At 35.5% G+C, this 27,469-nt stretch overlaps 1 protein-coding gene across 1 annotated transcript; it reads left to right on the plus strand.

The window, feature by feature from the left end:
* Positions 1-109: 109 nt before the first annotated feature.
* LOC109032582 (uncharacterized) lies at positions 110-27,427 on the plus strand. The gene is made up of 22 exons (XM_019044795.2): positions 110-445; positions 1,482-1,633; positions 3,312-3,778; positions 4,317-4,661; positions 5,370-5,513; positions 6,585-6,740; positions 7,362-7,479; positions 8,427-8,575; positions 9,070-9,100; positions 11,516-11,642; positions 12,148-12,283; positions 13,060-13,196; positions 13,954-14,364; positions 15,109-15,334; positions 16,573-16,833; positions 17,191-17,450; positions 18,311-18,569; positions 20,024-20,196; positions 21,077-21,296; positions 21,927-22,209; positions 23,128-23,548; positions 24,279-27,427. The coding sequence occupies exons 2-22, from the start codon at positions 1,501-1,503 to the stop codon at positions 25,162-25,164; spliced, it is 5,343 nt and encodes a 1,780-aa protein (XP_018900340.2). The 5' UTR covers positions 110-445; positions 1,482-1,500; the 3' UTR covers positions 25,165-27,427.
* The last annotated feature ends 42 nt before the right edge of the window (positions 27,428-27,469 follow it).

A 27,469-nucleotide genomic window follows, 5' to 3' on the forward strand; every position in this document is an offset into this window, starting at 1 on the left:
GATTTAGCGTCCTCTGTCGGCGTAAAGAAGAACTAGGAATGTCACCACCATAGCAGCAAAACTGTGTAAATATTATTTATTTCAAAACGCTTACTTCCCATTGCTTTATTCTAAGAACGGCAACACTGTAGTCTTAAATCAAATATCAACAAACGTTATGGCGATAGCGATAGATTTTCCTGCGAGTTTTCGTTTGCCTTCAGTATTTCATTCTAGTGCAGAATTTTTGAAACAAAATGTGCTCCCCCTTCTGTTTTTTGCTCAGCCGTGATGGCTTCTCACCTTTCGGGGATTTTCAAAGTGAAGTTAACAGTTTGTGTGTCGTGCCTTGTTGCAGCTGATACGCAAGTGGAAGAGGTTAACTTCTACCCGAAACATCAAGAAACCGAATGCTTTCGGTTTCCGTTTTCATTGGCCGTCCAATTTACAACCTGACAAAAAACGAGTAAGTATTCGCAGAGGTACACATATTCCAATTTGTGTATCCAAGTGGCACAAGCCAAATAACGTTAAATTTCTCAGGCGATGGTTGTCATTACGCTGCTGGTCACAACTGATTACAGGATGAAACAGGTGGAAGGCTCAGCGAGATTAATGGGTAGTGCTGCATTGTACACCAATCCTCTATCCATCTATGCTGGAATGAAAGTTAACATGGTTTCGATCTCTGTGGAGCTTTGAGGTATTGGTAAGGATAGAGCTCTAGCATTGTATGTTAAGACAAACGTCAATCTTGTACTAGCTCTGAATTAGCACCACTCAACAGGTTATTACATGCAGTCAGATGGCACCCCTGATGAGTGGTAACATTAACAATACTTTGACGTTCGTCTCAATATACGATGCGCGAGCTCTAACTATCATTTCTTATCTGATCCGGTGAAGATCTCTAGAGCAACCTAAACTGGCAGATGTTATTCTGTAGAGGATGAGGTGCTACAAGGTACAGCTTACGCTGCAAGTGCTGTATCCATTAATTTTGAACTAAATCTAACTATAGTTATCGCATACTACATAGGCAGCTTCGTAGCAATGTGTATATCCTAGGCAATCATGAATTGGTCCATCTTGTCAACCCCTCACCCAGTCCACCTACCAACCTCTACTAATTATGCACATTTCATCTTCATTACACCAAAGCGGAAGTATTTAAGTTATTGTCTACATCCTTTTTCAGTCCATCTTTATACTAAGCATGAGCTCATCAAGTATATGATCAAAATCCGAAAAAATGAAGTGTCTTATCGAGCGGAGACATCGTATGTTGAGACAAATGTCAAGTATTGTTTAGGTCACCACACCACCCATCAGTGGTGCCATCTGAGTGCATGTATTAACCTGTTGAGTGGTGCTGTTTTGGAAGTAATCAGAGATTGACATGGGTCTCAACATCTGATGTCTTTGCTCTATGATCAAATTTGATATCTATTTCAGAAAGAAATAAAATTATAATGTCTATAATCCTCCTTTTTTTTTTACAGAATTAAAACTTAGGGAGGAATGGAGGCCCAAACTATTGACCTGGGTTTGGGTGAGAGCCAACTGTTCTCATTTTCGTCTGATCTCATCTCCGGAAACGATCTTCCAGTCATTGTTGATCTTGCTAATGTCAATACGCTACCAACAGTTTCAGGTAATACCCCTAAATTTTGTACTATCTACTTACCTCCCTTGTCAATCAAATAATTTTGTTTCCCTCCTCTGCAGTGTTCTGCGTTCCCTGGGTGCCATGTGCGCAGAAATTGGGCTTTGGCGCCTAGGGTTTAGAGGGCTTGGTCATTGAGGCGACTAAAAAAGTTGAAAGCTTTCTGGCAAATGTGGTGCCTAAAATTTTAAGAGAAAGGCAAAGCCTTGTTTTTCTGTATTGTGAAAAACCACTCATTCTAGAGCTCACTCTTTGTTATACCCTCAAATCTATTTATTTATTTCTCTCTTTCTTCCTTTCTTTCATATATTACAAATTTTAAATTTTGATTTCATAACTACCTGCAAAGCCAGTCCCCATAAGCCAGCGGCTCAAGGGGTGGCTGTCTGAATATTTGATCCGCCTTTGATCAACACTAATATTCCAAAATTACTTTCTGGTCAATTTACTTTGTTATGTAAATTGATTGCGGTTTGACGCCCAGGAAAGTTGATAGTTTCTTGGTCAATGTGTGCAAGAGCTCAATTTAAAACTGAAAATCTCAATACAGAGGAAAACAGCCCATTTAAGCAGAATTTTTCCTCAAAGAAATACCCCGTTTGGTGCAGCACTAGGTACAACCATTCAAGAACGAAGCTGCAGAAGTGTTTTGAGCCTATTTGGACCCATCATCAATGCAGCACAAATTGCCTTCCTGAATGGTCTTAATTAGTGCTGAACCAAACAGCATATTTCTTTGAGGGAAAATTCTGATTGAATTGGCTTTTTCCCTCTGTAATGAGATTTTTAGTTTTAAACTGAAATTTTACGCTTGTTGGTCAAAAAATTACCGATTTCCTCACTTTGTTATACGTCTTAATTTATTTAAGAATTTTGAATTTTTTACATAGTTTATTTCATAGGTATTTATTTAAATTACTGTATTTAATTTACCCCTTAATTCTACCGATGAACCTACTTGAATGCATTATAAGTCATCATTGATGAGTATAAAAGACAAGATAAGACTTTCTTACAACTTACAATGAGTGAGCTTCAATGCACTCCTTTTGACTTACAATGTTACCCTGTAGACTTGTCTCTCATAATATGGACCCATATCCTGTTTGACAAATCTGATGGTCGAGTACAAAAACATAATCTCTAGCATCGTGAATAAGGAGCGTCTGGTGGAATTCCATTTCATTTACAGAAAATTAAGTCTTCGTTCTTAGCATGGAGAACACTGAGACGGTGTGAGTCGGCAATCACATAACTCATTTGCGGTGTCTGACAATCTCCGCCTCTATGATATTTTTTTAAAGGAGAACAAATTGACATCATTTCTTGAAGTTTTTGCAGAATTTTCTTCGCACAAAGAAGAAGAATCAGGGCAGTTTTGAAGAATTGCTGTTGAGTAGTTTTCCGTTTAAAAAAATAAAGTATGATAGGAAGTCTGCGACGTCGCAAACCGAGTTATGTAATTGCTGACTTACACCGTCGATTGCTGTTGTAAAGTCAAGTTTACCAAAAATGTTACTTCGGCAGTACCATTTCTAAGGTCTAGACGCCAAGCAAATCCCCATGAGCCGCACAACAGCTTTATACTGTAAGTTACATCAAAGGTGCCATTCTTTTTTATCTGTTTTATTTCCAACCATATAAACGCTCGTTTTTTTCATTTCAGAGGGTAACATCTTATTGGACGAAAATGGCATTGCTTACCTCAGTATTCCAATTGCATTCGTGCAAGATACGCAACAGCCGACAGCAGACCCCCTTGCCATCGATCTCAAAAATAACTTGGCTCCTGTCGCCTCTGTCGCTGCTCCTGCACCCGTCGTTTACATTGACTCTAGTCAGCTGGCTCTTCTCAATAACCAAGAGCTGGTTTTCACCAATCCACCAGCCTCAACGATGCAAAAATCCTTGAGCTTAAACAGCCACCTGGAAATTCTGGGCGATCCTCAAGACAAACAAACTTTGATCAGCTTGCCAAGTCTTCCTGATGGAAGCGTTGATATAAGTTCCATTGATCTTTCAAGCATATGCATTAATCCCAGTGTAGCATTTAATATAGTATCACCGAAAGTGCCAGAAATCCCTGCAGAGCCAGTTACCAAAGTTGAGCCCAGTGTTAGCGCAGTCAACAAGGTATGTTTATGTAACCTGCATATTGTATGATTGTAAATTATAGATTTTACGGGTCAATATGATGCCAGGATTCATGAGTCAGTCGCTGATATCGTAGAGTTTACCAGTTATTCTTTTACCAAGTCAGGGCAAGGTTTTATTTACCTACAAGAAGAAGAAAAATAAGAAAAAAAAATTTCAAAAATTGTTACCTCAAATGATACCTCTGAAGTTTTACAGAAGATTTTTAATTTTTTTTTATGTTTTGGAAAAATCTTGCAATATTATTTAAATTTTTTTTTTTTTTTAAATATGTTACTAGACACCTTGATTTTTGGAGGTAGATACAACTCTAGGAGACTGCAAATGTAGACAGAGTCTGCGCAACTAAGTTTATGCACTTCTAGATTGCGACAGAAGATCTGTCATCTTGCTTCCTGCATTTACTTTTCATGCAAAAGTGACGTCAGACAATCTTCTGTTGCAGTCTGAAAGTGTGCAACTGCAAAAATTTTCCCCAGATTTTACTAAATGCACTCTGTTCTTGGCCTTTATTTAGGTTGTGGAAGTAGAAGCGCAGCAGAATTTAGAATCTGAGAAGAAAGGACCTCCATATAGGTGCAATATCTGTGACCAGGAGTTTGTGATGCTCCATGCCTTCCGGTCTCACCAACGCTCACACAGATACGAGAAGCCATTCAAATGCAAGGACTGTTCAGCATCATACAATCACGCTTCAAATTTGGTACTGCATGAGGTGATTCACACAAAAGACGCGGAGCTTCGCTGTCCTGAGTGCAAGAAGAAGTTCAACAGGCTAGCCAGTCTGAAGGCGCATATCATGGTGCATGAGAAGGAGGAATCATTGTGCTGTCCAGAATGCGGAGATGAGTTTTACAGCCAGGTCTGTGACATGTTACAAGTCAGAGTCTTGGATAGCTGCTTTTATATAAATGTTTTCCTTTTGAATTATTCTTCAAGCAGAACTAATTAAAATGTTTCCTTGCAATATTGTGTGCTTGTTTCGGCATGATTACATAAGTGGGAAAATACACAGAGAATTTTATTAGAAAACATTGCTTCATTTTCTTTTGAAAGAAAGAAATATGAGTCGAAACTCACAATGTTGCAATGTGGAGTACATATTTTTCAGCTTTAGCTATTGATGTAACCAATAATGTCTGTGCATCTGGTTAAAATTGTGATTATTTTTATTTATATCTTACTGGGTCAACTCGCTCCATATTTTGGGCATGACATGCTGTTTCCAATAAGTTGACAGCTTTCGTGCATATTGAACAGTACAGTCAAATCTCACTTAGTTGGAATACATGGGGACCATGAGTTCATTCTGACTTGGTGGGGTTATGAAGTCAACCGGACTTGGTATCGGCAAAACGGAAAAGCAGAGCCAAGCCATAATTACTGAGTCAGCAGGGTTTCTGACTTAAGCAAGTTCTAACTTAGTGAGGTTTGACCGTAGCTTTTTTGGACTTTAAATTTGATGGGAACGTTAATTTTAATAATTTTCACTTTAGATATCAAAACAGTACTTATAATTTAAATATCCTTGTCTCTCATGATCTAACAATATTTTTCTGTCTTTTTACAGGTTGACTATGTCGAACATCTTATGGTCCATGAAGCTGAGTGGCGTCAGCCGAAAATCACAGAAAAAGAATACTCTTGTAAACAATGTAAAAGATCGTTCAACTCTGCTGGGTCTCTCCGTGATCACATGAAGAATCATTACACAGTATGTAAAAATTTGAAGTTTTTATTGCTATCATTTCGTATAAAATTGAGTCAATGACAGATGATTATTCTCTAGGAGGACTCATTTTCTTTACTTGTAGTGCTCTGTAGAAAAGGAGGACTGTGGTAGCTTAGCTTAAAGCTACTTTCATCCAGTATCAATTCTTGTCTTGTGCCAAACCAAGAATCTTCTGATTTGCTGTTTTACTGTGTAATTATTTCATTTTATTTTTAATTTATCAATTGATAATGGTTGGGTAACCATCAGAAACGTTTTGGTTTGTTATTTGAAATTTTACCTCTATTTTTTTCTTTTCAATTTTTTTTAAACCTCGTTTCATTGTCAAGCACTGCTATGTTAAATTTTTCATCTCTTTTCATCCAGTATAAAAAAGACAGTTGGTATACACAGCCAAAATCTTGTAGGCTACCATAATAAAATAAACTATGTAATTAAATTTTCATTATAAATATAAATCGATGGTGAAACTATCAGACAACATATCTTGGTTTGCGACATTGCACCTTATTCTTTTAAAACAGGAAACTACATACCCAATGTCAGTCCTTGAAAACTTCCAAGATTTTCCCTCTTTGTGCAAAGAAAACTTTGTGAAAACTTCAAGGAATGATATTAATTTGTCCCCCTTCAAAAAAAAAAAAAAAAATAAAAAATATGGGAGCTGAGATTTTTAAACACTGCCAACAAGATACGTAGTCTAGTAGTTTCATTGTCAATATGTGTAAATTAAGATTCACAATTTAAGAGATATTAAGGAAGCTAGGTTCCTCAGACAAGTGGCAGTTCAAGTCCTTTTTATACTACATAAATGCCTGTTACAGGAGTGTCTTGTTGTTTCCTCTCTAGAGGATTTTAAAAGAGCAAGAATAATTCATCAGTTTAATGCAAAAATAGTCGCGTACGTGAATATTTATCTTTTATGAAGTTTGACAGACTCAGTGTTAAAACACTCCAATGAACAGTAGCACTAATACGTCAATTTTGAGTGTTAGGGGCCATTCTCATGGAATCTAGTCTGACCCTAATTTTTTTCTTTCTTATTTTTTGCAGCTGAAAAGAGTAATTAGCTCCAAGAAGTACAGACGAGGTTCCCTCAGGCCAAAAGGTTACAGTGGGAACAAGTGTGACATCTGCGAAAAGCAATTCCAAAAACCTAGTCAATTACTCAGGCACAAGAGGATACATACAGGAGAACGACCATACAAGGTATCTAAATTGTATTCCATAACCTCTCTACTAATTTATTAGTGATCTGGATTACCCGAAAAGTCAAGAAATGTACAGTGACCTGGAAAAAACAAGGAAAGCCAGGGAATTTTGCGAGAAGCACATCTTCTTAGAGAGAAAAACTTCCTAGTGCCTTTTTCCATAATTTGAATCTTTTAAAGTGATAATTTTGTCCAAAGTTCAGCTAAAGTGAGCATAATTAAGAGAAGGAAAATCCAAGTGAAAGTTTTGTTTGAAATTCAGAGAAAGTCAGGGAATTCAGAAATCTTGGAGTCAAGAAAGACCCAAACAAGTCAAGGAAAAATCTGGGAATTGGAAAATGAAACAAAAATTGTAGACTTTATCTTCTTGCAGAACTCAACTATTAGTTTCTATTTTTTAAAAATTTCAAACACCTGCAATTGCTCCTCTAGAAAATGACACAGCAATGGCATCAAAGCGCTGATTCACAGAAACCCGGATTTTATTTTTTAACTTTACGCTCCGTTTTCAATTGACAGAAGAATCAATTTGTTTAATCCAACCCATTTACGTACCTTAACTTCTCTTAACATTCATGAAAAGAATAATACGTCTTTATTTTTCTTGTTCTCATTTCAGTGCAACATATGCCCTCGAGCTTTTAGTCAAGCAGGATCCTTGAAAATTCATATGCTCAAGCATAATGGAAAAAAACCGTACAAATGTTACTTTTGTCAAGCAACCTTTAGCCAAAAAGGTAATTTTTCAACTTTCCTTCAGTAACTTTTGAACCAAGGTAAAATTTTAATCATACTTGCATTTAAAAGTATATCAAATGATACTTTAATATTCATGGCCCAACCAAAAAACGCATGGAAAATATCATGTATGCATGGATGCTGTTTTAAGGTATTATTTTTTATTTTCCTTTTCTCCCCGAAGGAAAAATAAAAACGGGGTTTCCCTTATCTGTCCTTGAAATTTTGAAGGAACTCGTTGCATGTATGACTTTTTCAACTTTTAGAGAAGTAGGTCAGAATTTCCAATTTGATTTTATTTTATTTATTGATTTATCGATTTTTTTTTCAAAGGTTAAAAAGTCTTTAAAAACGTTCTCTGTCTCATCCAGGCAACTTTTTGGAGGGTAAAAGAGCATCTGCCGCTCACGCTAAGTCTCGCCGAAACAAAACAAAAAGTGTCATGACTCAGCAATATTTTGATGAGCGATTCCTTTTAGTACATAGGTATATTTCCTGGCAATGAAACTCAGAAATTTGAAATATTGCCGAGTTACAGTAGAATCCTAGTTTTTTTTTGGGCCCCCCTTCATTTGTTGACCATAGTTCATGCCAGGATAGCAATGAGAATGGGGTTGAATCAATTGATCATTTTGGTGCACTGTGTAAGGGTTGATTGGCTTTGGTGAGCCCAAGTTGTTTGAATAAACCAATGCATGCCATGTAATGCACCTGTTTTACTATCCTGCAAACCAGTCATTCACTTTGTCCCTCATCTGCCACTTTTTGTCGCAAGGAATATAATTTCAAATGCAGAAAATATAAAATTTCTACTTTCAACTGCTCAAATATTAACAGTAAAAAGTGAACTTAAACTTAAGATTATTTCAAATAAATTTATGAGCTGGTTTGAAGCTGATTGTAAGTACTTTAAATTCTGATAATATTCTCTGTGTTATGTTTAAAGGTAATTTAAGGTGTCATGTCAAGCGATTACACGCAATCCCGCCATCAGGAACAACGGTGTATGAGTGTAACAAATGTGCCTGTGTTTTTCGCAAAGTTGGCAGTCTTAATGCTCATGTCAATCGCGCTCACCGAGATTCATCAGTTCGCGTAAGTTTTATGTCGAAAGATTTCAATGAAGACAACATCAGTCCTGTCATAGTTTTTTTAAATTGAATGTCTTATAGAACATTTCATCAAAATTTTCATCAGAAATGAATTATTAATAATTTGCCTTAAGTGTTTTAATTGCTTTTTTCGTGTGGCCCATGAAACAAGTTTTAACCTCTGTAATACATTAAAAAATAGAAGAATGCTAAAAATAAGGAATGCAACTCTTGCAAAATACTTTCAGCGCCATTACCTCTATTTGAGCAAAGTGATGAGTCTTTAAAGATATAATAAAAAGAAATAGAGAAAGATGATGAAAGCTGAACTCAGAACACAAATGTAATAGCAAAATAAAATTTAGAAGATAAATTATATTAAATTCAGCAGGCATGTACACCACACTAATAGACTGTCTTGTATTGTGCATTTGGTTTCTTTTGTTTCTGTTGTATGATAGGTACATTGATTAAAATATTTTGTTTTCCCATTTCCAGGGTGAAAAAGAGAAAAAGCTGGAACAGTCCGGTAAGTTAGCTCTCTCTTTTTAATTTTTCTCCATCAATAATATCTTTGGTTCAAATCTTTTTAAATCTAGTGTAACTCTTCGTATTCTAAGTACGACTTTTTATAATGACTGCAGCGCAACCTTTATTGGCTACGCCAGGCTATAATTTTTCTCAATGCCAACAGATGAAACCCTACGATCAACCCCGTTTCGGGGTGCACTACGATCAACCCTGCATCAACAAAAGAAAAAGTATGAAGTACATTTACAGGTTGCAACGAGCATGCATGATTTATTCTTGCATTTGTGCTTGTGAACGTTGTTAAATATGTGTCTAAAAAGAAAGGGAAACAAGTTGGTTTTTGCAATCGCTAGCGATAGCAAATTGTAATGGGAACTTTGCTTCTTGGATATGAAATGTTAAGGTACCGTTCGTTTGTTAGTATCTTCAGAATTGAGGGCGCTATGTAATTTAGTGTCGACATTCTTTTTTACATTTTTTAATTTTTTTCTTTGCATAAAGAAAGCTGTTATTTACAATTATTTATTTTCGTTGGAATATGTAATCGGTTTTCGGAAGTTAACGCATTTACTTTCAGTTCGTTTTTTCGGCGTAAAAGTATGATATTTTACTCTACCATATGTCTCGAATACGCATCATAAGTGACTATGTGTTCTAAGTTGCCATTTTTTTTTATTCAAATAGATGTTAACAGACTGTTCGATGTGTACTACTATTTATTCATGTCATTGCTTTATTTATTTTTTTATTTATTTATTTATTTATTATTTATTTACTTTTTGGTAGGTATAAATTGTTATTTTTTGCTGGGTTTTGAGAGAAAATATTTGCTTTAAAGAAGGTGGAATGAAAATTAATTTTATTGAAAAAGAAAATACCATCATTTAAATTTGGGGACAGAGAAATATAATCAATATTTGGGGATCAACAGTCTCCTGATTATAATAAAGGATGAATATTTAGTATTTCTGTATGCGCAAGGAAACCACTTAGCTTTTTGTCTTCAGAGATACAGATGATTGTAGTCCAGTCATTTGTTCTATTGATAAAAAAGAACAAAAAAAAAAACAAAAATTAAAATGATAAAAAAAACAACTGGAAAGTTAGACATACAATTTCATGTCTTTCTTTTTTGTATCAATAGGTTACTTTTTGCTTAATGTACGATACGTGTTGAATGCAAATTAACTTTATATATTGAAAAAAGAAAATAGACACATTAATTGGGTGAACATGTGGCTGATTATATGAAGGAGGTATTATTCCAGTATTTATGTTTCACATATTAACTCATGAGAAAATGTTCGTACATTTATCATTAGTATTAATTATTTTTTGATGTTTAGTCTAAAATCATTCAATACAACATTAAAAGTCAAACTCCATGTCGGGTATCGAACTCGTTCGCCTATTGCTGCCGCACTAACCAAAACGATGGAGCGGTTATTCGATCGGCTTCCGGACCGACGTCAGCTATCGAAAAATATAAGGCTTTTAAATGACTCGGACGATGGGGCGGGAATTATCACAAGAGTTGTACTTGAGCATGTTTTGTAGCTTCTGTTTTTCTAGGATATGGAGAGAAATGAACTAGCGCATTACTTAGGTGCCATGGTTGCACTGTTTTAATGTGTCTCGAGGTTCATCCAGCATGCATTCGCGATACGCGGCAGTTGAGCTAGGCAATATTGCGTATCCATGAATTAAATCAATCAATCAATAGTCTGATTTTGACTTATTTGTCATAACGAGTCTCCAGAGCAATTTTCCACTTGTACGAGGTTATTATTTCTTTACTTCTATTTTGTCAAATTGAGGTGGGATAATGGCGGTTTCAAGAGCACGAGGTAGGCGATCTTTTGCACCAACGAAAGAAAACTGATGGCGAAAAATAAACAATCAGAACTCCAAAAAAAAGATTTGCAAAATCGGAACTTCGTGGTTTGCGCTAGATTTTACCAGTCAGACACGAATCTCAAGGTGGAAAAAACACTCGCTGAAAGCGATTTTAGAATAAACACATTGAGTAGAGACAATGATGGCTAAAAAATACATATGGTTTTATGGAATACAACGGAAAATCACCAAAAATCCGAGGATGGCGAAACGCTTCAAGGTCGCAGAGGATAGGGAATCCCATAGCCGTAAGCAACGGAACGATTGTAATATCATGGGAAGACGCTCCGTTCCCATGACAAAATCATCTGAAATAATAAAACAGGAATACTTTACTCTTCTAAGAATTTATAACTAACTTTTGATTATCATCCAGTTACTAAATTTTGGATTTTTCAAATTTTTTTACTGGTCCTCTGAAATTTCTTGGATTTGAAGTTTGACTTTTGTCCATATTAGTTGTACAGTTCTTATTTTACCCACCTGTTATACTTAATTTATTTGCTGATGTCTGTAGAAGTTGAAGTTGCAAGTGAAGATGGTCCTTACGAACTGGTGGATCAAACTGGTGACATTAAGAAAGAAATTGATTCCAACAACACCTCTTTTGTTGAGCACACGTCAGTCTTGAATAATAACAAAATGTAAGTCATTATTTTTTTCATGATTGTATTTCATAAGTTACTGATATTTTTGGCTTAAACTAAATACCCTGTGTAAAAAAACCCCTTCAAATCTTATTTGGGGAAAAAAATGTTGAAGAGTTGTGAATCCAACCACATAGTCATTTTCCTCCTGTCAAACACTCAGGCATTATTTCAGACAATATTTTTAGGTGGAAGGGAAAGATATTAAAAATAAATTAGAAGGGTCTAGAAAGTCATCAAAGAAGCCAAGACTGTATGATCAATTGACAGTTTGTGAGTTTCTGAATATTGTTTTCGTTTCTTAGTCCTCGTGAATCAGTTTCAGTATTTTAATTTCTTCATCAGTTTTTTTTCTGTGATACTGAGTAATTTTCTTTTCAAAATATATGAATTTTGAATTTCCAATTATGTTATTTGGTGTTTTCGTCTGAGAATTAAGCACTATACTTATCAAATGATCATTCTAATAATTCTAATTCCATTTTTTCCCATTTGCTTTTAGGCAAATAACCAAATTGACACTGAAGCGCTCAGGAGGCGTGAAATGGCACTTATGTATGTTTTGTCGGAAAGAATTCAAGAAGCCCTCCGACCTCATCAGACACATCCGAACACACACTCATGAAAAACCATTCAAAGTACGATCAAGTTCTTTTTCTGAGGCTTAAACTTTATTTTTTGTGTGTATGAGGGAGGGTGAGGGTGTGTGTGTGTGTGTGGTTGTATTGTATCCAGATTCAGAGTTTTTAGAAACATTTTGACTCCAAGGCATTTTAATATTGAAAAGATATTTGTAAACTTGTTTAATTTTCTCAATTAGTAGGTAGTATAATGATGAGATTCCTGTATGAAGACCTGCCTCATCTGATATTTTTATCTCTTACTTTTGAAATTCTTGCGCTCAAAAATTACACCCATCACAAATCCATGGTTCCTTTTTTCCTGAGATATCTTTACTCAAATCAGGGAAATTTGCCAGGTAATCCTTTTTTGCCAAGTGGTTGCTAATTTGGAAGGTCTACGAAAATTAATTACTTTTGAGGTGCGTTTCAGCATAAACGTTGATAAGCCCTCTTTTCACTAAGGAACTCCTTATATTTTCTTAAATTGGAAAACAGCATGTGGTCTGGTAATCTCAACCTACTTGTGTCCTGTTTGAGTAAGGCCAAACAAAAAATTAGAGTTGCTTTGAATGAAGGATGATAGACTAAAGTTAGTTTCTTAACCAAAGTGAAAACCTCTTTCAAAAGGTGTGCCATTGTATTGTGTCACCAAAATTGATCCAGCTAAGAACATACATTTTGAAGCTGCCTTAGAAAAATTAAGATATGATTCAAGTAGATTTTTCCTCTCATTTGACAAATTTTTTGATAAAAATATCACTTATGATTTTTTTTTTTTCTTCTCTTTTCAGTGCACTTTCTGTGATAAAGCATTTGCGGTTCGATCCACCCTGAGCTCTCATATGAGAACACACATTGGAAAGAGTTATTCTTGTAGCTACTGCCCTAGATCATACTCAAATCCTAGAGCCCTCAAATTACATAAATCGTAAGTGATTTTATTTGAATCGACGTCTTGTCTCTCATACTATCCTGATAGTTTTTATTGTCCTCTGGCATTCTTGTAACAACATGAAAAATTCAACCTCATCATGAAATATCGATGACTAAATTCAAAGTTTAAAAATCGTAAATTATGTTTTATTCTTTTCAAGGAAAACCAATCAGAATGTTTCCTTGCAATTTCGTGTAATTATCATATGTAGAATGAGTGAAGAAAATGTCAATAGAAACTATCTGCTAGTTCTTTTTTACAAATATAAGACATGATTGGAGACTTTCAATGTTGCAATCTGAGATACGCTTTTTTCGACTTTTGCCATGAGTATCCTCCAACTCATGCGATTTTGAAACTTTTGCATGTGTCTCTCAGTACATAGTAGATGTGCTAATTTTGAAATTTTCTAAAAATCGTAATGAATTAGATGAAACTAAAAATCATAATATAATTTTAAAAAAAATATTTAACTGGATCTGAATAACTTTTTTTAATTTTTTGTTTTAAAAAGAATTAAAACCCCTGTTTCTATACTTTTTTAAATTTGCATCATAAAGTAAGTTCAGTAATGTGTGAGATCAGAAATAGACCTTGCGTTGGTCCTTATCGTTATTCGATACATTTCTAATGTATTTATCTTTTCTCATATTAATCATAATGGTAATCAGCACTTTAAAATTAGATTCTATCTTGTTTGCGTATTTTTTGCTTTTTTAGCTAAATGATAATGTAACTCTGACTGTTTTAGATCTTTTCATTTGTCACCAAGTGAATGGGGTAAGGCAGCAGTGTGGCCTCCAGAATCTGCAGATTCGGGGGTTGGTGCAATCACGGTCCAATCCGAAACCATCAAATCTGAAAACGAGCCAAATGAAAATATTCCATTAAAACTCAAGTCATCCAAAATACCTACCATCATTCATGCAAAGATTTTAGATCACAGACCAGAGAAAATTGCTGCTCCGCAAAAATTGACCTTTTTAACAGAGCTTGACTCCACAAAGCAGTCGGGACAGAAACAAGATTCCAAGACTACCGCTACACATAGACCATATGCTTGCACTGAGTGTAATCTAAGATTCAGCAAGACATCACATCTTAAAACACACATGCGGAAACACACAGGGGAGAAACCATTCCAATGTAATATTTGCAAAAAGTAAGTGACTTCAGCTTGTTTCCTATAAGCACTAGAACTGCGTTTCGCAACTGTCACTACAAAAATGGTAGGAATTTTGGTTTGTATCTGCCTCAGCTCTGAATATTCAATGCAACTAACTATCCTATAGCATGTGATAACAAATGGATTACATTTTACGATTTGGAACCACACTTTCTGGCTCATCCGTAAAAACACTTTAAGTGCATAAGAAAACTGATGGCATGTACGTTGTACCCAAATTGAGCCAGGAATTGTAATTCCAAATTGCATTGTTGTTTTGTAGTATTGTTGCTAGTGTATTGTAGTAACATTGCTTGAAAGTCTACTTTTGAACTGATCATGAAGCGCTGTTCCTAGAGGCAACCGTAAAGGCCTTGCAGTGATTTAAAGTAAGTGCTGTGCTGTATTCCAGTGTACTTTTTTAACCTATTAGAAACAAACGCCGAGAAACTGTCAACTAAAAATGTATAGAGCCCAAATGTCTCCACAAAAATGAGAGAAAGAGATTTTTATCAGCAAGACATTTTTCATTAAATTTTGTGCCCTCTAAAATCAAAGGAACAAGGCAAGATACGTCCATAACTTGGTTAAACACAAGTCCAAGAATGAATTAAGATGTGCAATGTTAAGTTGAGGACTAAATCATTTTATATAGTTCATCCTCAACGTATAGATACACTAAATTTTTTGTTGGATGCAAAGACCATTACAACTCTTATAATAAATGTTTTTCTGTTCAAGGTCATTTGTTACTGCTGGAATTTTGAGAGTTCATGCGCGATCACACATTGGAATAAAAAATTTCTCATGCAGTGATTGTGGAAAATTATTTTCTACTCGTGGAAGTTTGAGGCGCCATTCTGCAATCCATAGTGAAAATGACCAGTTTGCTTGTCCCCATTGTCAGAAGACTTATAAATGCATCGCTAGCTGTAAAAAGCACATTCAAACCCATCGCTTTGATAAAGTAAGCCTTTCTCGATGTTAAAATTTTTTTTCCTGCGAAAAATGATCATTTCTGTGAAAAAAAGAATTACTCAAAAAACCAATCATATAGATTGTGATAAATTATTGTCATTGTAGAGCATGCAGCAGAAACCAGGGAATAATATTTAACATGCCAAAGAAAAATTAAATTTATGAAAAATAACAGAAATGATGTGGTGAGTCGTAAGAACTCCAAATAAAATGCAACAAGAAAGGGCTAATATGAAAACCATTGCCAGATGTTGGCTGAATAATAAGAGCTCTGTCATAATGGGTCACTAAACCTTGTTTATTTTATTGAATATTCTAAAAGTACTATGTGAGTAGATGACATGGTGATTTTTCCGCATTTTTATGGAGCCGAAATTGCGGAGAAAACCGCTTTGGAAAAATCTTAAAACTGCAAGACATTTCAAATGCACCCGAATGGCGGGAAACTGACGGTGTTGATGTATTGCGATAGTCATATCGCAATCTTCTCTCATTTTCCTCCGATGTTTGTTAAAATAAAACGTATTTCAATGTGGAATTGTTGCTTGTTTATTACAGCAAACATGTGAATGAGATTCGAGTCTTGAATTCAAAAGATATAATTTCGACTTTAGTATTGTTCTTATATACGAAGAGTAGATAGACATTTGACGGATGTCGTGGAAACCCGTGCCCGCTTCTGATTGGTGCCAGATGACATCATTCGGTGCGGCGCGAAACCGGGGTGTTTTAAATTTGCGTATAAGTTAAGGGATTTGAACTGCGCATTTCTCGGTTATTGAGTTACTTGTTCGCGTTTTTAATGTGCGCATCATGTTCTATGCATCATTTTCCTTCAGAAAACTATATTCGCAAGTCAAAATTCGTTCATGGTTTAGTGACCCATTGTATGAAAATTTAAAAGTTTTACTGTTATGAGTCAATGCGATTCTGTTATTTTTTTTCATTGAAATCCTGACTGCATTTCCCAAACACCTCATCAGTGTGCCAAAGATAATTTAAATTACAGATAAGCGAAAATTATTAATTGTACATATTGATTTGCTGTTGTCTACGGCCACTTTTTTTTTAAGTCTATATGTTTTATTGCTAAAATTGACGGTAAAGAGCCACTGTTTGAATTCAAATGCTCCTTTTTTATGTTAACCAAAGTTTAAAAACGGTATAATTTTATTCTATGATCGTTTTTCATTTATTTTTGTCATCTTGTTGACCTTCTGTTGCCAGGAAATCCAAATAGAAAAGAAAGGAGAATCTGCAGAAAAGGATGAACCAACAACCTATGACGATGTTGTGTATAGTTTAACTGAAGAACTAACCTCAGAAGATGTTGTGTTCAGTGGTGTTGAAGGTCAGTTTAGGCTTTTAGAAGAACCAGCTGAGAAGATAACAGAGGAAATTGTTTATGCTGAGACTAGCAAAGAAAGTGGTTGCGAAGCTCACATCAACTCTGATGAAAACAGATCCGCTGGACAAACCCTATCCCAAGTAAGATCCTCAAACTGCGATAGTTAGAATTCTCTTTGACTTTTTTTTCAAGACCTTGAAAGTGCTTAAGTATCAGGAGGATGCTTGAAAAGTGGTCAAATCTCTCTATTTTCTCATTCATAGCAGTAAATGCTGGCTGTCTTAAGAAGTAACAGGACATTTGAGAATAAATAGATTTTTTAGTAGGACGTCCTATTTTCCAAAGATTTTGCGATCTCCCTTCTAAATTTTTGATGAGACTGAGAGAAAACTGTGCATTTATGAAAAAATTACGCAATAGATTGGTTGGTTTTTTTATTCTTGAAGCTGCACAAAGTATGTATACTGAATTCTGATTTTTCCTCTAATTTTACTTAGGAAAGCCTGCAAGAAATCGAGGACTCGTTGAATCAGCAGCTGTTTGGCGGAAATGTGAGCGCGGTTACATTAGACAAAGACCAAGGGACCTGTCAAACCATCATCAATTTCGACCGATCTTTCAACAACTGCGTCTTTTCGTCAATAGAGATTCCCAGCGATGAACTTGTCTCAGGACTCAATCAAGTTATCGTTACCTCCTCCAGTTCTGGAGTAACCAACATCCTGCCTCAAAACATAAAAATTATAAATGAGTTTAGGTAAGTGGTTCTCCTCTTCTGTCTCTTCCTCTCTTTCTGTTTGTTCAAAAATAATTGCTTAACTCCTTATCAGCTCTTAAGATGAGGAAAAGGTTCCTCCAACAAAATAACAGACTGATGTTAGAGAGAACTCTTTTGTGAGGGAGTTAAAGTAATTTTGAATTATGGATTATCCTCTTCCCTCTAGAAGTCAGGAAAATCTGGATTATCAAAGTGTGCAGCCTGCATAGTTTGTATTGAGCTTTTTCAAATTTGCTGCGTTGTCAGGCAGTTCTCCATAGTAGCCCGCAATCAGGTTTGCCTTGAGAGAGATCTCTCTCTCTCCATCTAACAAACTTTAAAAACTTTCCTTATATTACTTATAATTTCTATTGTTTTTATGTTATATAATATTCAGTGTTCGGAACTCACAGGCACAGGCGCCAAATGCGCCTAAAAAATCGATTGTGGCGCCTAAGAAACGAAAGCTCTGCGCCAACGTGGCCCCTAAAAAGTGCCCCCCCCCCCCCAAAAAAAAAAAATTCCTAATTTTTCTGTTCGGTGATTTTTTGAAAGTTACAGGTTACAGCTATTAGTTCTGTAACTAAATTATCTTGCATCTGACGGTTCACAGAATGCGCTGTGATATATAGGCAAAAAGTCAATTTAGCCCCTAAAAAATCTTCAATGGCCCCTGAAAATTGAGCTTGATGGGCCACATGGCTCCTGAAATTCTAAGGTGAGTTTCGAACACTGATTATATTATGCGGATTTGTTCCCATTTCAAATAGAATTCCAGTGTGTCATTTAGGTGAGAAACTATTAAAATGCAAACTGTCTTTCTAAGCATAAATTCCTTCTAAACTTCGTTTTTTTTTCAGATGTGAAGTGTGTGATTCCACTTTCGGAAGCAATTTAGATCTGGAGTCGCATAGATTAGTGCACACAACTCTAGACCCTGTGGTGGTAACGTCTGGAATACCCATAACATCAGTATTAGGGACCTCTGTCGATCCAGCCGCATCAATCACGACTTTTGCTCCGATACTGTCAGCAGAACCTGAACTAATGTCGTCTTCGAAGACAGTGAGAGCTAAAACTAGCAGACGCAAATCAAGGCCAGTAGGCAGACGAAAATCAGTAAGTAAAAAGAAACTGTACAAAATTAAGTTTTATCACATCTAATAGGAATATCTCAAGAGAAGGTCTTGTAAAATTTCTCTGAAATTTCGATCAGAGTGTGGCCAAAAGTATCTTCATACAAATCTTTTAGACGCCTTTTTCTCTGTTTTTGTGAATAGGCCATGGGAGACCCCCAAAAAATAAGAAGAAATTGGCACAAAGAGTCACTTGTCGAAGTGGCAAAACAATGTGCTTCGTGTTTCAGGGCTGAAGTAGGTTGTGTAGTGGCTCAAAGTTGCGTACACTGGCCGAGAGGTCTGCAGTTTGAATCTTAATGATCCGTCATAATTTTTGATCATTCTTATCAGTAATGTTATGGTTAATTTTTTAATTTGAACTGACTACACTTTTGCCAATACTATTTTATTTACTTTTTCTCATATTTTTTGTTTGTTAATTCAATGAATTATGATCATTTATTAGATTGATGATTAATTGATCTAATAATACTGCTGTCAATTTAAAAAAAAGAAAGAAAGAAAGAAATCGAGGGGAAATGCATTTAAAGAGACATGACAAACCTGTAGTGTATCTTCTTTAATCAACTACCATGTTACTCTGATCAATAACCGCAGTCATGGACTGAAGGGCCAGATACACCTGCGCACTACACGCACATCTTGACCCAAAAAGTAGGATCCAATTCTACTTCGAGCGAGTTATGAGTGGCGAGTTGCGACCTGATTGGCTACGAAGATTGCCGAACACGGCCGCAGGCCTACTCGCTACTCATGACGCGCATCTAGCTCGCAGGTGTATCTGCCCCTTGAGCTAGCAAGTGATCAAGTAGAATAATGAAGAGAGAAATAAAAAATGGGGAAAATGCGGTGTTTTGAACACTTGAAAAGCCAAATTTCCTTACTTGATCTATTGTAATTAATACAACAGATAACAATTTTTTACTGTATAAATATCTGGAAAAAAGATAGTTCCGTATACGGTGGGAAGAAAAAAAGAATAAATTTAAAGCTCTGTTGTGTCTCAGGGATTCGAACTGCAGACCCGTTTAACAGTCCACAGTGCCTTAAGCCATGCCTTGAACTAAGGTTCAAATGATTAATCCAGTCAAAAGATAGAATGGTTCACATGGGACGGATTTAAGAGTGATTTCAAACTCCTTCAGTTTGATTAAATGCAAAGTATTTAATTTCAGAAATTTGTAAAAATATTTCTCATTATATGTATACAGTACCAATATATTACTGTGTTGAAGAAGACTAAAATTTAATTTTAACCAAAAAAACATCACCAATTTCAATTTTTAACACATTAGCAGAGTTTTCATTGTATCTTCATTTAAATCAACATTTATTCTGGATATTTTAGAGGTGTTAAGAGTGATCATACATGAGAGCATATTTTATTACATTTTTGTTCATTAACAGTTTTTCCAACAAAAAAATCTGTTACAGTACAAGTCAAAAGCACCGGGATCTTATCATGTAGATAACAGTGGTACTGAGAATAGGGATGATCAGACAAAAGCAAGCATAAATTTCTCGATCGAGTGCCCAGTGTGTCATGAAGAATTCCCCTCGGGTGTTGCATTCCAGACGCACTTGGAAACACTCAACGATGAGCAACAGTAAGGATTTTTTTATATTGTCGTATCTTAAAAATATTCACTGTTTCGAGTATAATAATTGAAGTGAATTTCAACTTTTCGTAATGGAAGGAGATGTTTCTGTAGATTAACATAGAGCTCTAGACAAAATGAGTCACAAATTTTATCATATGTAATAAATAACCAAAATCCATGAGCACTTTCCACTAAAAGATATGTTTATGAGGAAACTAGCCTCTTTCCTTACAATTTTCAATCTTCCTTTTTTTGGTCCATGCTTCCTGTAAAATTTTAACATCTTTAGAGAACCCTTATCCAAATTTGTGCTAAAAAACCGGTGGAAAGCATTGCTGTTTTGGAAGTGCTTGCTCTTATGCTTTTTAACCAGAGGATAAATCTGTAACAAGAAGTGGCTGAACGGGCTAAGATAAACAATTCCATGACATTAAATGTCATAAAATTTTTATTTTTGTGAGATTTTGTAAAACTTTAGGATATGCATTCAGGGGGCCGAGAAATGCTGAAAAACAGCAATAGCTCCGTTAGGAATTTTTAAATGCTGAGTTGGAATTAACTGATGAAAAATAACTTTTCCATCTCAGAGCATCATCATGCTATGTAATAGTTTTTGAAATTTTTAGAGAACAATCGAGTGTTCAAGTTCCCATCTTCTTCTAAACTGCAACAGTTGAGAAAATATTTAAATGTCATGCATATTTCTCAAAGATTAAATTTTGCCAGTGTTCTTGAACTTCTGTTTACAGAAATCAGACTATTTAACGCAAGTGACCTATGCAGGACAAATAATTTTAATCTTGATTGTAATCTTTAGCATTTAGGTTTACGTCAATGTATGCATAATTCTAGCTTTTCAGTGAGTCTCTATTTTTCAATTTTCTAGTTCATTGGTGACAACACATGACCTGTTAAACCTTCAAACAATCATTAATTTAGAATCATCAACAAAGAAAAAATCAAGATGGAAAAGAGGTGCTGCGCGAGTTTTGACGGAAGATGAGAGAAAAGAACTTGCCAAGGTTCAGCCGGAGACGGTCTCCTCTGTATCAGAAAAGGTCTTAATTTCTCTAATAGCAGAGAAAGATCGGGTCAATGACATCAAGGTATTTAATTAAAAGCAGCTTTTTAACTCATTTCTTTTGCATTCATGTCTCAATTCACCCCCTATGTATCACTTCGGACAAGGTTTCTTTGCGTCATTTTTTTACTAAAACTAAACACTCAAACCAATTTTCAGGTTAACTAAAAATCAGCTTTTAATATTTGAGCAAAAGTTTAAAACCATTAGGTCATTAAAACTAAAATATGTCCATTATGCATCGTCAAAAAAACGAGATTTTTCACAGCGTTTTTAAAGTGGTACCACAAATTTTGACAGTAAAAATTAAATTTTCAAAAATTAATTTTTTTCTCAAAAATGGTTGTTCGTCAATGGCCGTGGAAAGTAAGAGTTGAGCTATTTTAGCGCAATCAATCAAAAATTGACAAAAACGATCACATCCAAGCTGAAATCAAAAGCATATAAACGAAAAGATTGCTATCTTGCATCGAGATTGCTCTTATCAAAGACTTGAATAGTGAATACTAAATTTTCAGTCTAACGTGTGAAAAATCTTAAAAGAAAATCTTGTTCCAAGAACTAAGATCCATTCTTTCAAGTACTTTTCTATCTGAAGGATGATGGTGACAGCATATTACATTTTTATTGGATGTATAATGTTTTTATTCTCTAGGAGCCAGAGGAGAAGTTTGAAAAAGAGCCAATGCACCAGCACCAATGTAAATACTGTCCAAAGAGCTTCCGCAAACCGAGTGATTTAATCCGTCACTTACGAATCCACACAGGAGAACGACCGTTCCAATGTCAGATTTGCTTGAAGTGCTTCACTGTTAAATCCACGCTTGAATGCCATCTAAAAACACACAGCATTGGCAAAAAACACTTCTCGTGCCATGTTTGTGGCTATCATTTTGCGACAAAAGGCAGCTTGAAAGTTCATATGCGGTTGCACACAGGTATACTGATTTTGATTTCAAAATCCTTTCATTCTAATTTCATATATATTTTTGCATTAGTTTCTTTCAGGCTGTGAAAAAATGCTAGAAACCAGTGAAATGTGGCTGCTTTAAACCACTGTCACATATCGACGGTGTAAGTCGGCGATCACATAACTTGGTTCGCGATGGAGCAGACTTCCTGTCATACTTTATTTTTTAAAGGGAAAACTACTCAACGGCATTTCTTTGAAATTGCCGTGATGTTTCTTCTCTGTGTGAAGACAATTCTGCATAAACTTCAAGGAATGATGTCAATTTGTTCTCTTTTAAAAAATATCTCAGAGGCCGAGATTTCCAGACACCGCAAACGAGATATGTGATTGCGGACTTAAGCCATTGATATGTTACTGTAACGCTGAAGCTACCTCTTGTTTACGTCCATGAAACGTACATCAGGATTGCATGGTACATCGACGAGTGGTTTTATAATTGTTCAACAATGCTGTAAAAATATGTTTCAAAATGATTCGATCACGTTGACCATTTTAGCTTAAAAAATGGCTTTCATAACCAGCTTTACAAAGGACATCTCATGTCTTGTGATGCTTGCTTAAATTTGAGTTAAAGAAAAACCCTAAAGACTGAACTAAAGAATAAGGTTGGGTCAAAACCCAGCATTTTTGATAAATAAAATGATCTAAAGTGCAAAAACTGTGCATTAGTATCAATTTTATGCTTTTCTAAGGGGTTTTTTTTTCTTTTACTTCTTAATTTTTTGCTCTGTGAATTTGTGAAAAACTACTCGTCTGATTCGTGCCTTTTTGGTCGACTTGTTTGTATTTTTCAGCAGAACAGAAACTGGCCAGAGCCTTCATCTTTGGATTGTGAATTCATTAACTATTTCTTATACTGAAGTTTGTTTTCATTGATTTTTAGGAGCTATGCCGTTCCGTTGTCCAATCTGTAGTCAACGTTTTCGAACATCTGGCCACCGCAAGACTCACTTGCTCATGCACATGAAAAATGGGAAAAAAGAAGCGCTAAACCTCAATGAGAATGTTCTCAATGGTATGCAGACCATAGTAATATCAAATGACATGGAACAGGATACAGTAATTACATCCGAAATCCCTTCAGAAACTGAAGTTATCGCAGAGGATAATATTGTTTCCTCAGACACAATCATCGCAACCAAAGACTCACTTGTTGTTCAACCTCTCTCTCTGTTAAACTCTGATGCAGACAAAAATGTCTATGTGCAAACGTTCCACACCTGTCGCGAGTGTGGCAAAAGTTTCAAGAAACTATCCCAGCTTACAAGGCATGTCCGCATTCATACTGGAGAGCGTCCGTTCAGGTTAGTTGCGTTCATGATAGACGATATTATTTCCCAAGCATCCTTCTTTCTTCTTACAATCAATTATCCGTTTGTTCCTAGTGCAACGCTTTTTCAATCAATCTTCTACCCAAGAAGTATGTAAGAATTAGATTTTTTTTTAACTCAATATTTTCCCTTACAAACGCTGTCCTTTTCCCCCTTTTTTTTTTCAAAAAATTCGATTTTCTAGAAAAGTGAGACATTTTGGGTTAAATCAAGGTCATTTTTGGTGACAGCAGCTAACAATTTATTGGCAATCACCCTTGGCATACCTGAGACTTTATCTTATTCTTCCTGATAGCAAAGAATCCTCAAATGAGCGACCAAAGCTGCCCATTGACCCAATGTAAATCTTATCCGTTTGTTTTACGTTTAAACGGGAAGGTAAAATTATTTCTTGTATGTGTTTACATGGGACCGATCTAGAGTACTTCTTATTGCTGAATGAGAAAATAACCTCTCTAAAACAACCTATCAAAAAGAAACCGGGTTTTTTTGTAGAAAATCTTGTAAGAATTTAAAGGTGTGTCAGAACTTTTGAAATTTGATCAAATTAAAAATTGCCCTACACTGTTTGTTTTTACACAGACTGAACTTTTTTGGCAGGGTGCTCTGTTAATTTTCAAGTTCATTAGTTTAATTTATTGAAACAAGCTGTACCCTAATGTACTCTCCTACTCAACAAACAATGTATTTTTTTTTGTTGTAGGTGCACTGAGTGCCCAAAAGCGTTCAATCAGAAAAATGCGCTTGTCATGCACATGAAACGGCATACTGGAGAGAAACCATGGTCCTGTCCTGAGTGTGGTGCCGCTTTTGCACAGAAGGGCAATCTTCAGCAGCACATAAAGCGAAACCATAAGCACCGTCCTTTCGTGACCACACAAGACTTAACAGCCCAAACGCAAGATCTGGACAAGGTCGCAAGTAAACCTCGTGCACGAAAAACACCTATTTCAAAGCCTGTTATGATCACGGCAAACATAACAGACAAAACCCACAATCTGCAGAAGGCTACAAGCAAGCCCCGCGCGAGATGTATCTCCACTCCAAAGCCTGTGGCAGTTATGCAGGACCTAAACGAGCAAACCCTTGATCTTGATGAGGTTATAATAACGCATGACATACAAAACGTTCCTATTTCAAAGTCTACTACGATCATACAGGACCCAATAGGCAAAACTTTCAATATGAACAAGAGTACAACTAAACCGCGCGTACGACGGATTGCTCCTTCAAAGCCTGTCACTGTTACGCAGGACCTGTCGAACCAAACCTTCAACTTAGTAGAGGAGATGTCTCAAAATATCTCCATTTCAAAGCCGTTTATAATCGCACAAGACGTGACAGAAAAGACCCAGAATCCGGTCAAGCCTGCCAGAAAGCCTCGTTCTCGACGTAACCCTCCGGTGATGCCCGTAATGGTTACGCAGATCCTGCCGGACCAAACCATTGATCTGGACAAGCACCATGAACAAGACATCTCTACTTCGAAACCTGTCACGATTACGCTTGATCTAACAGACAAAACACTCGATCTGGAAAAGGTCATGAATGATCTGTTCCCTCAAATGAAGCACGATTCTTTGAACTGAAAAGCTAACCAGGATCTCGATTGAGCTTGAACTGCTACAACACACATAGTCATATGTAGGAGACAAAGTCATATAAAAAGGTTAAGTGAGCAGGAGCTCTGAAATGGATGACATTGTGTTCGAATCGTTTTGAATTAAGTTCCTTTTTTATGTAGATTTCTAAACAAATTTCTATGAATGAGACCAGTTAAGCTGTTGCATGAAGGAGCTTAAGTTTTTTTGTGTTGGCAACATTTATGAGTTCTATTATCTTTTCGGAAGCGCCACTATAAGTTTTAACAAAATTCATTTTCGTTTTACTTTTCATTTACACAGTGCACTGCATGATCAGAATTTTATATTTGGACTTGTCGCCTATCATATTTAAGCACTTTTTTCACACTAGCCTCTACTAGATTCTAAATTAATTTATTTCAAATTCTATTGCAAGCAGGTTGCTGTATTCATCTGTGATGAGAAGAAATTTAAATTAAGCCTCGCGAATGTCATAAGTTTCGTCCACAATGCGCACTTTATCAATCCCTCCTTTAGTTTTAGGTTGTCTGAAATGTTTGTTCTGAAACTAAACTGTGGAGTCCTATTCCTAATTGACCTCTTTCGTACAATTATGAACACTTGTGCCCCTGAAATGGAAAAATTTGCGCTTTTGAAATATTAGAACTGAGATGTGCATATTTTTCCTAGGCTGAAGCCTCTTAAATTGAGGTTGTCTCATTGAGGCATTCAATCATACATATTTGAGTACCCGCCAGATAAATATTTCTGAAATCTCGAATTTCATAATTTCAGTTGTGAATATTTTTTTTCTCATTTTCAATACTCAACTGATCGGTTGACCTGTCCTATGGTAGCATGAAACCTGGACCTTAATTAAAATGTTTTACCAAAATTAATCGAAAATTTACCAAAGGATTATCGTGGCAGGTTCAAATATTTTAATTAATTGTAACATAATATGGCTAATTTAATTGGAGTCCTATCAAGTCCTCTAGATGATTATCCAGGTATTAAAGTGCCTGAAAAAATTAATCCTAAACTGCGGGCAGTAATGTTTATCGATTGAAAGTATGTAGTTCATGTGCAATGGTTTTCCGAAAATTCGAAATGTCTCCATTTTTACTGCTGTCCCTGTCTTGTTTTTTCCAATTTAAGTTGTGTTTGTCGTTGATTGATTGCTTGATTATGCTACAAATTATGATTTGAGTAGATTTTTTCTGACGGAAGTAAGCATTCAAATGCAAGAAGATCCAATAACTGTCTTAAGTATGAATTACCGAACTTCCTTGATTTTATCATCTCTTTCCTTGAATCACGATGACACTGATGTCATCAGATATTCTTGGTGTTGACACGTTGCCTTACACTACTGTACTTCAATCCATTTCTGCTGATTTTAATTTTATGATTTTCTACAAGAAAAATTCTGTTTACCAAATCTGACTTAAAAAGTCAGTAAAAGCCAGAATAATTTATTTTCTTTTTTTTCAAACTTGAATGGCAGATCTTCACCAAAAACTGATTAATCTACCGCTTTGTAGAAATTGAGGATAATCTCATTTTTCTTACAATTTCCAATAATGAGAATCCGTCAATATCTGACCTCAACTCGTTAAATAGCAGTTTCAGGTCTTAGTTTTTTGGCCTGTTTGAAAATTTTTGGGGTCGTCAACATTTTTCTTGTCTGGGCTCTGGCATCTCACAAATTTTCAACTCACTGCCCTTGCAGACAGAAAATTTTAATCGTTGACAATTCCGTAAGATTTCTTAGCCTTAGAGGAACAGTCGCAAGATAAGTCATCATTTTAATATTGGTTTAAAAGAGAGAGATTCTCAAGATGCCATTTATTTTTGATCTTCCATCGTCCTTTTCTTTTTTAAGTATTTCTTTCTTTTTAAATTGACTTTGTTTTATGATACTCTTGTAACTCAAAGTTTCAAGTCATGTACAGTTATTTTTACGTCTATAGTGTATTTATATTAGCAACTTGTAAATGAGGAATTATGATAGAAAAGTGAGCATTTTCTACTCCTGCTCGAATTGATTCTAATTTGCTAACAATCACATACCTTAAAGATTATTTGTACAGAACATGTTATTTATTATTATTGCGAATGAAAGTTGTTGTTTTTGCTGATTGAAAAGTTTTACATGAGCTGGGCTTGACAGTTCAGATTGTTTGTTCAGGTTTAATTTTATTTTTTTTCTACAAAAAACATACTAAATTGATAATTTTTTTTTAAAAATAAAACTGTTGTAAATAAACTATCATGGTTTTGTGAATTGTCCTTAAAAACTAAGAAGAAT

The sequence above is a fragment of the Bemisia tabaci genome, chromosome 8, assembly GCF_918797505.1.
Source record: "Bemisia tabaci chromosome 8, PGI_BMITA_v3".
NCBI classification, from domain to species: Eukaryota; Metazoa; Arthropoda; class Insecta; order Hemiptera; family Aleyrodidae; genus Bemisia; species Bemisia tabaci.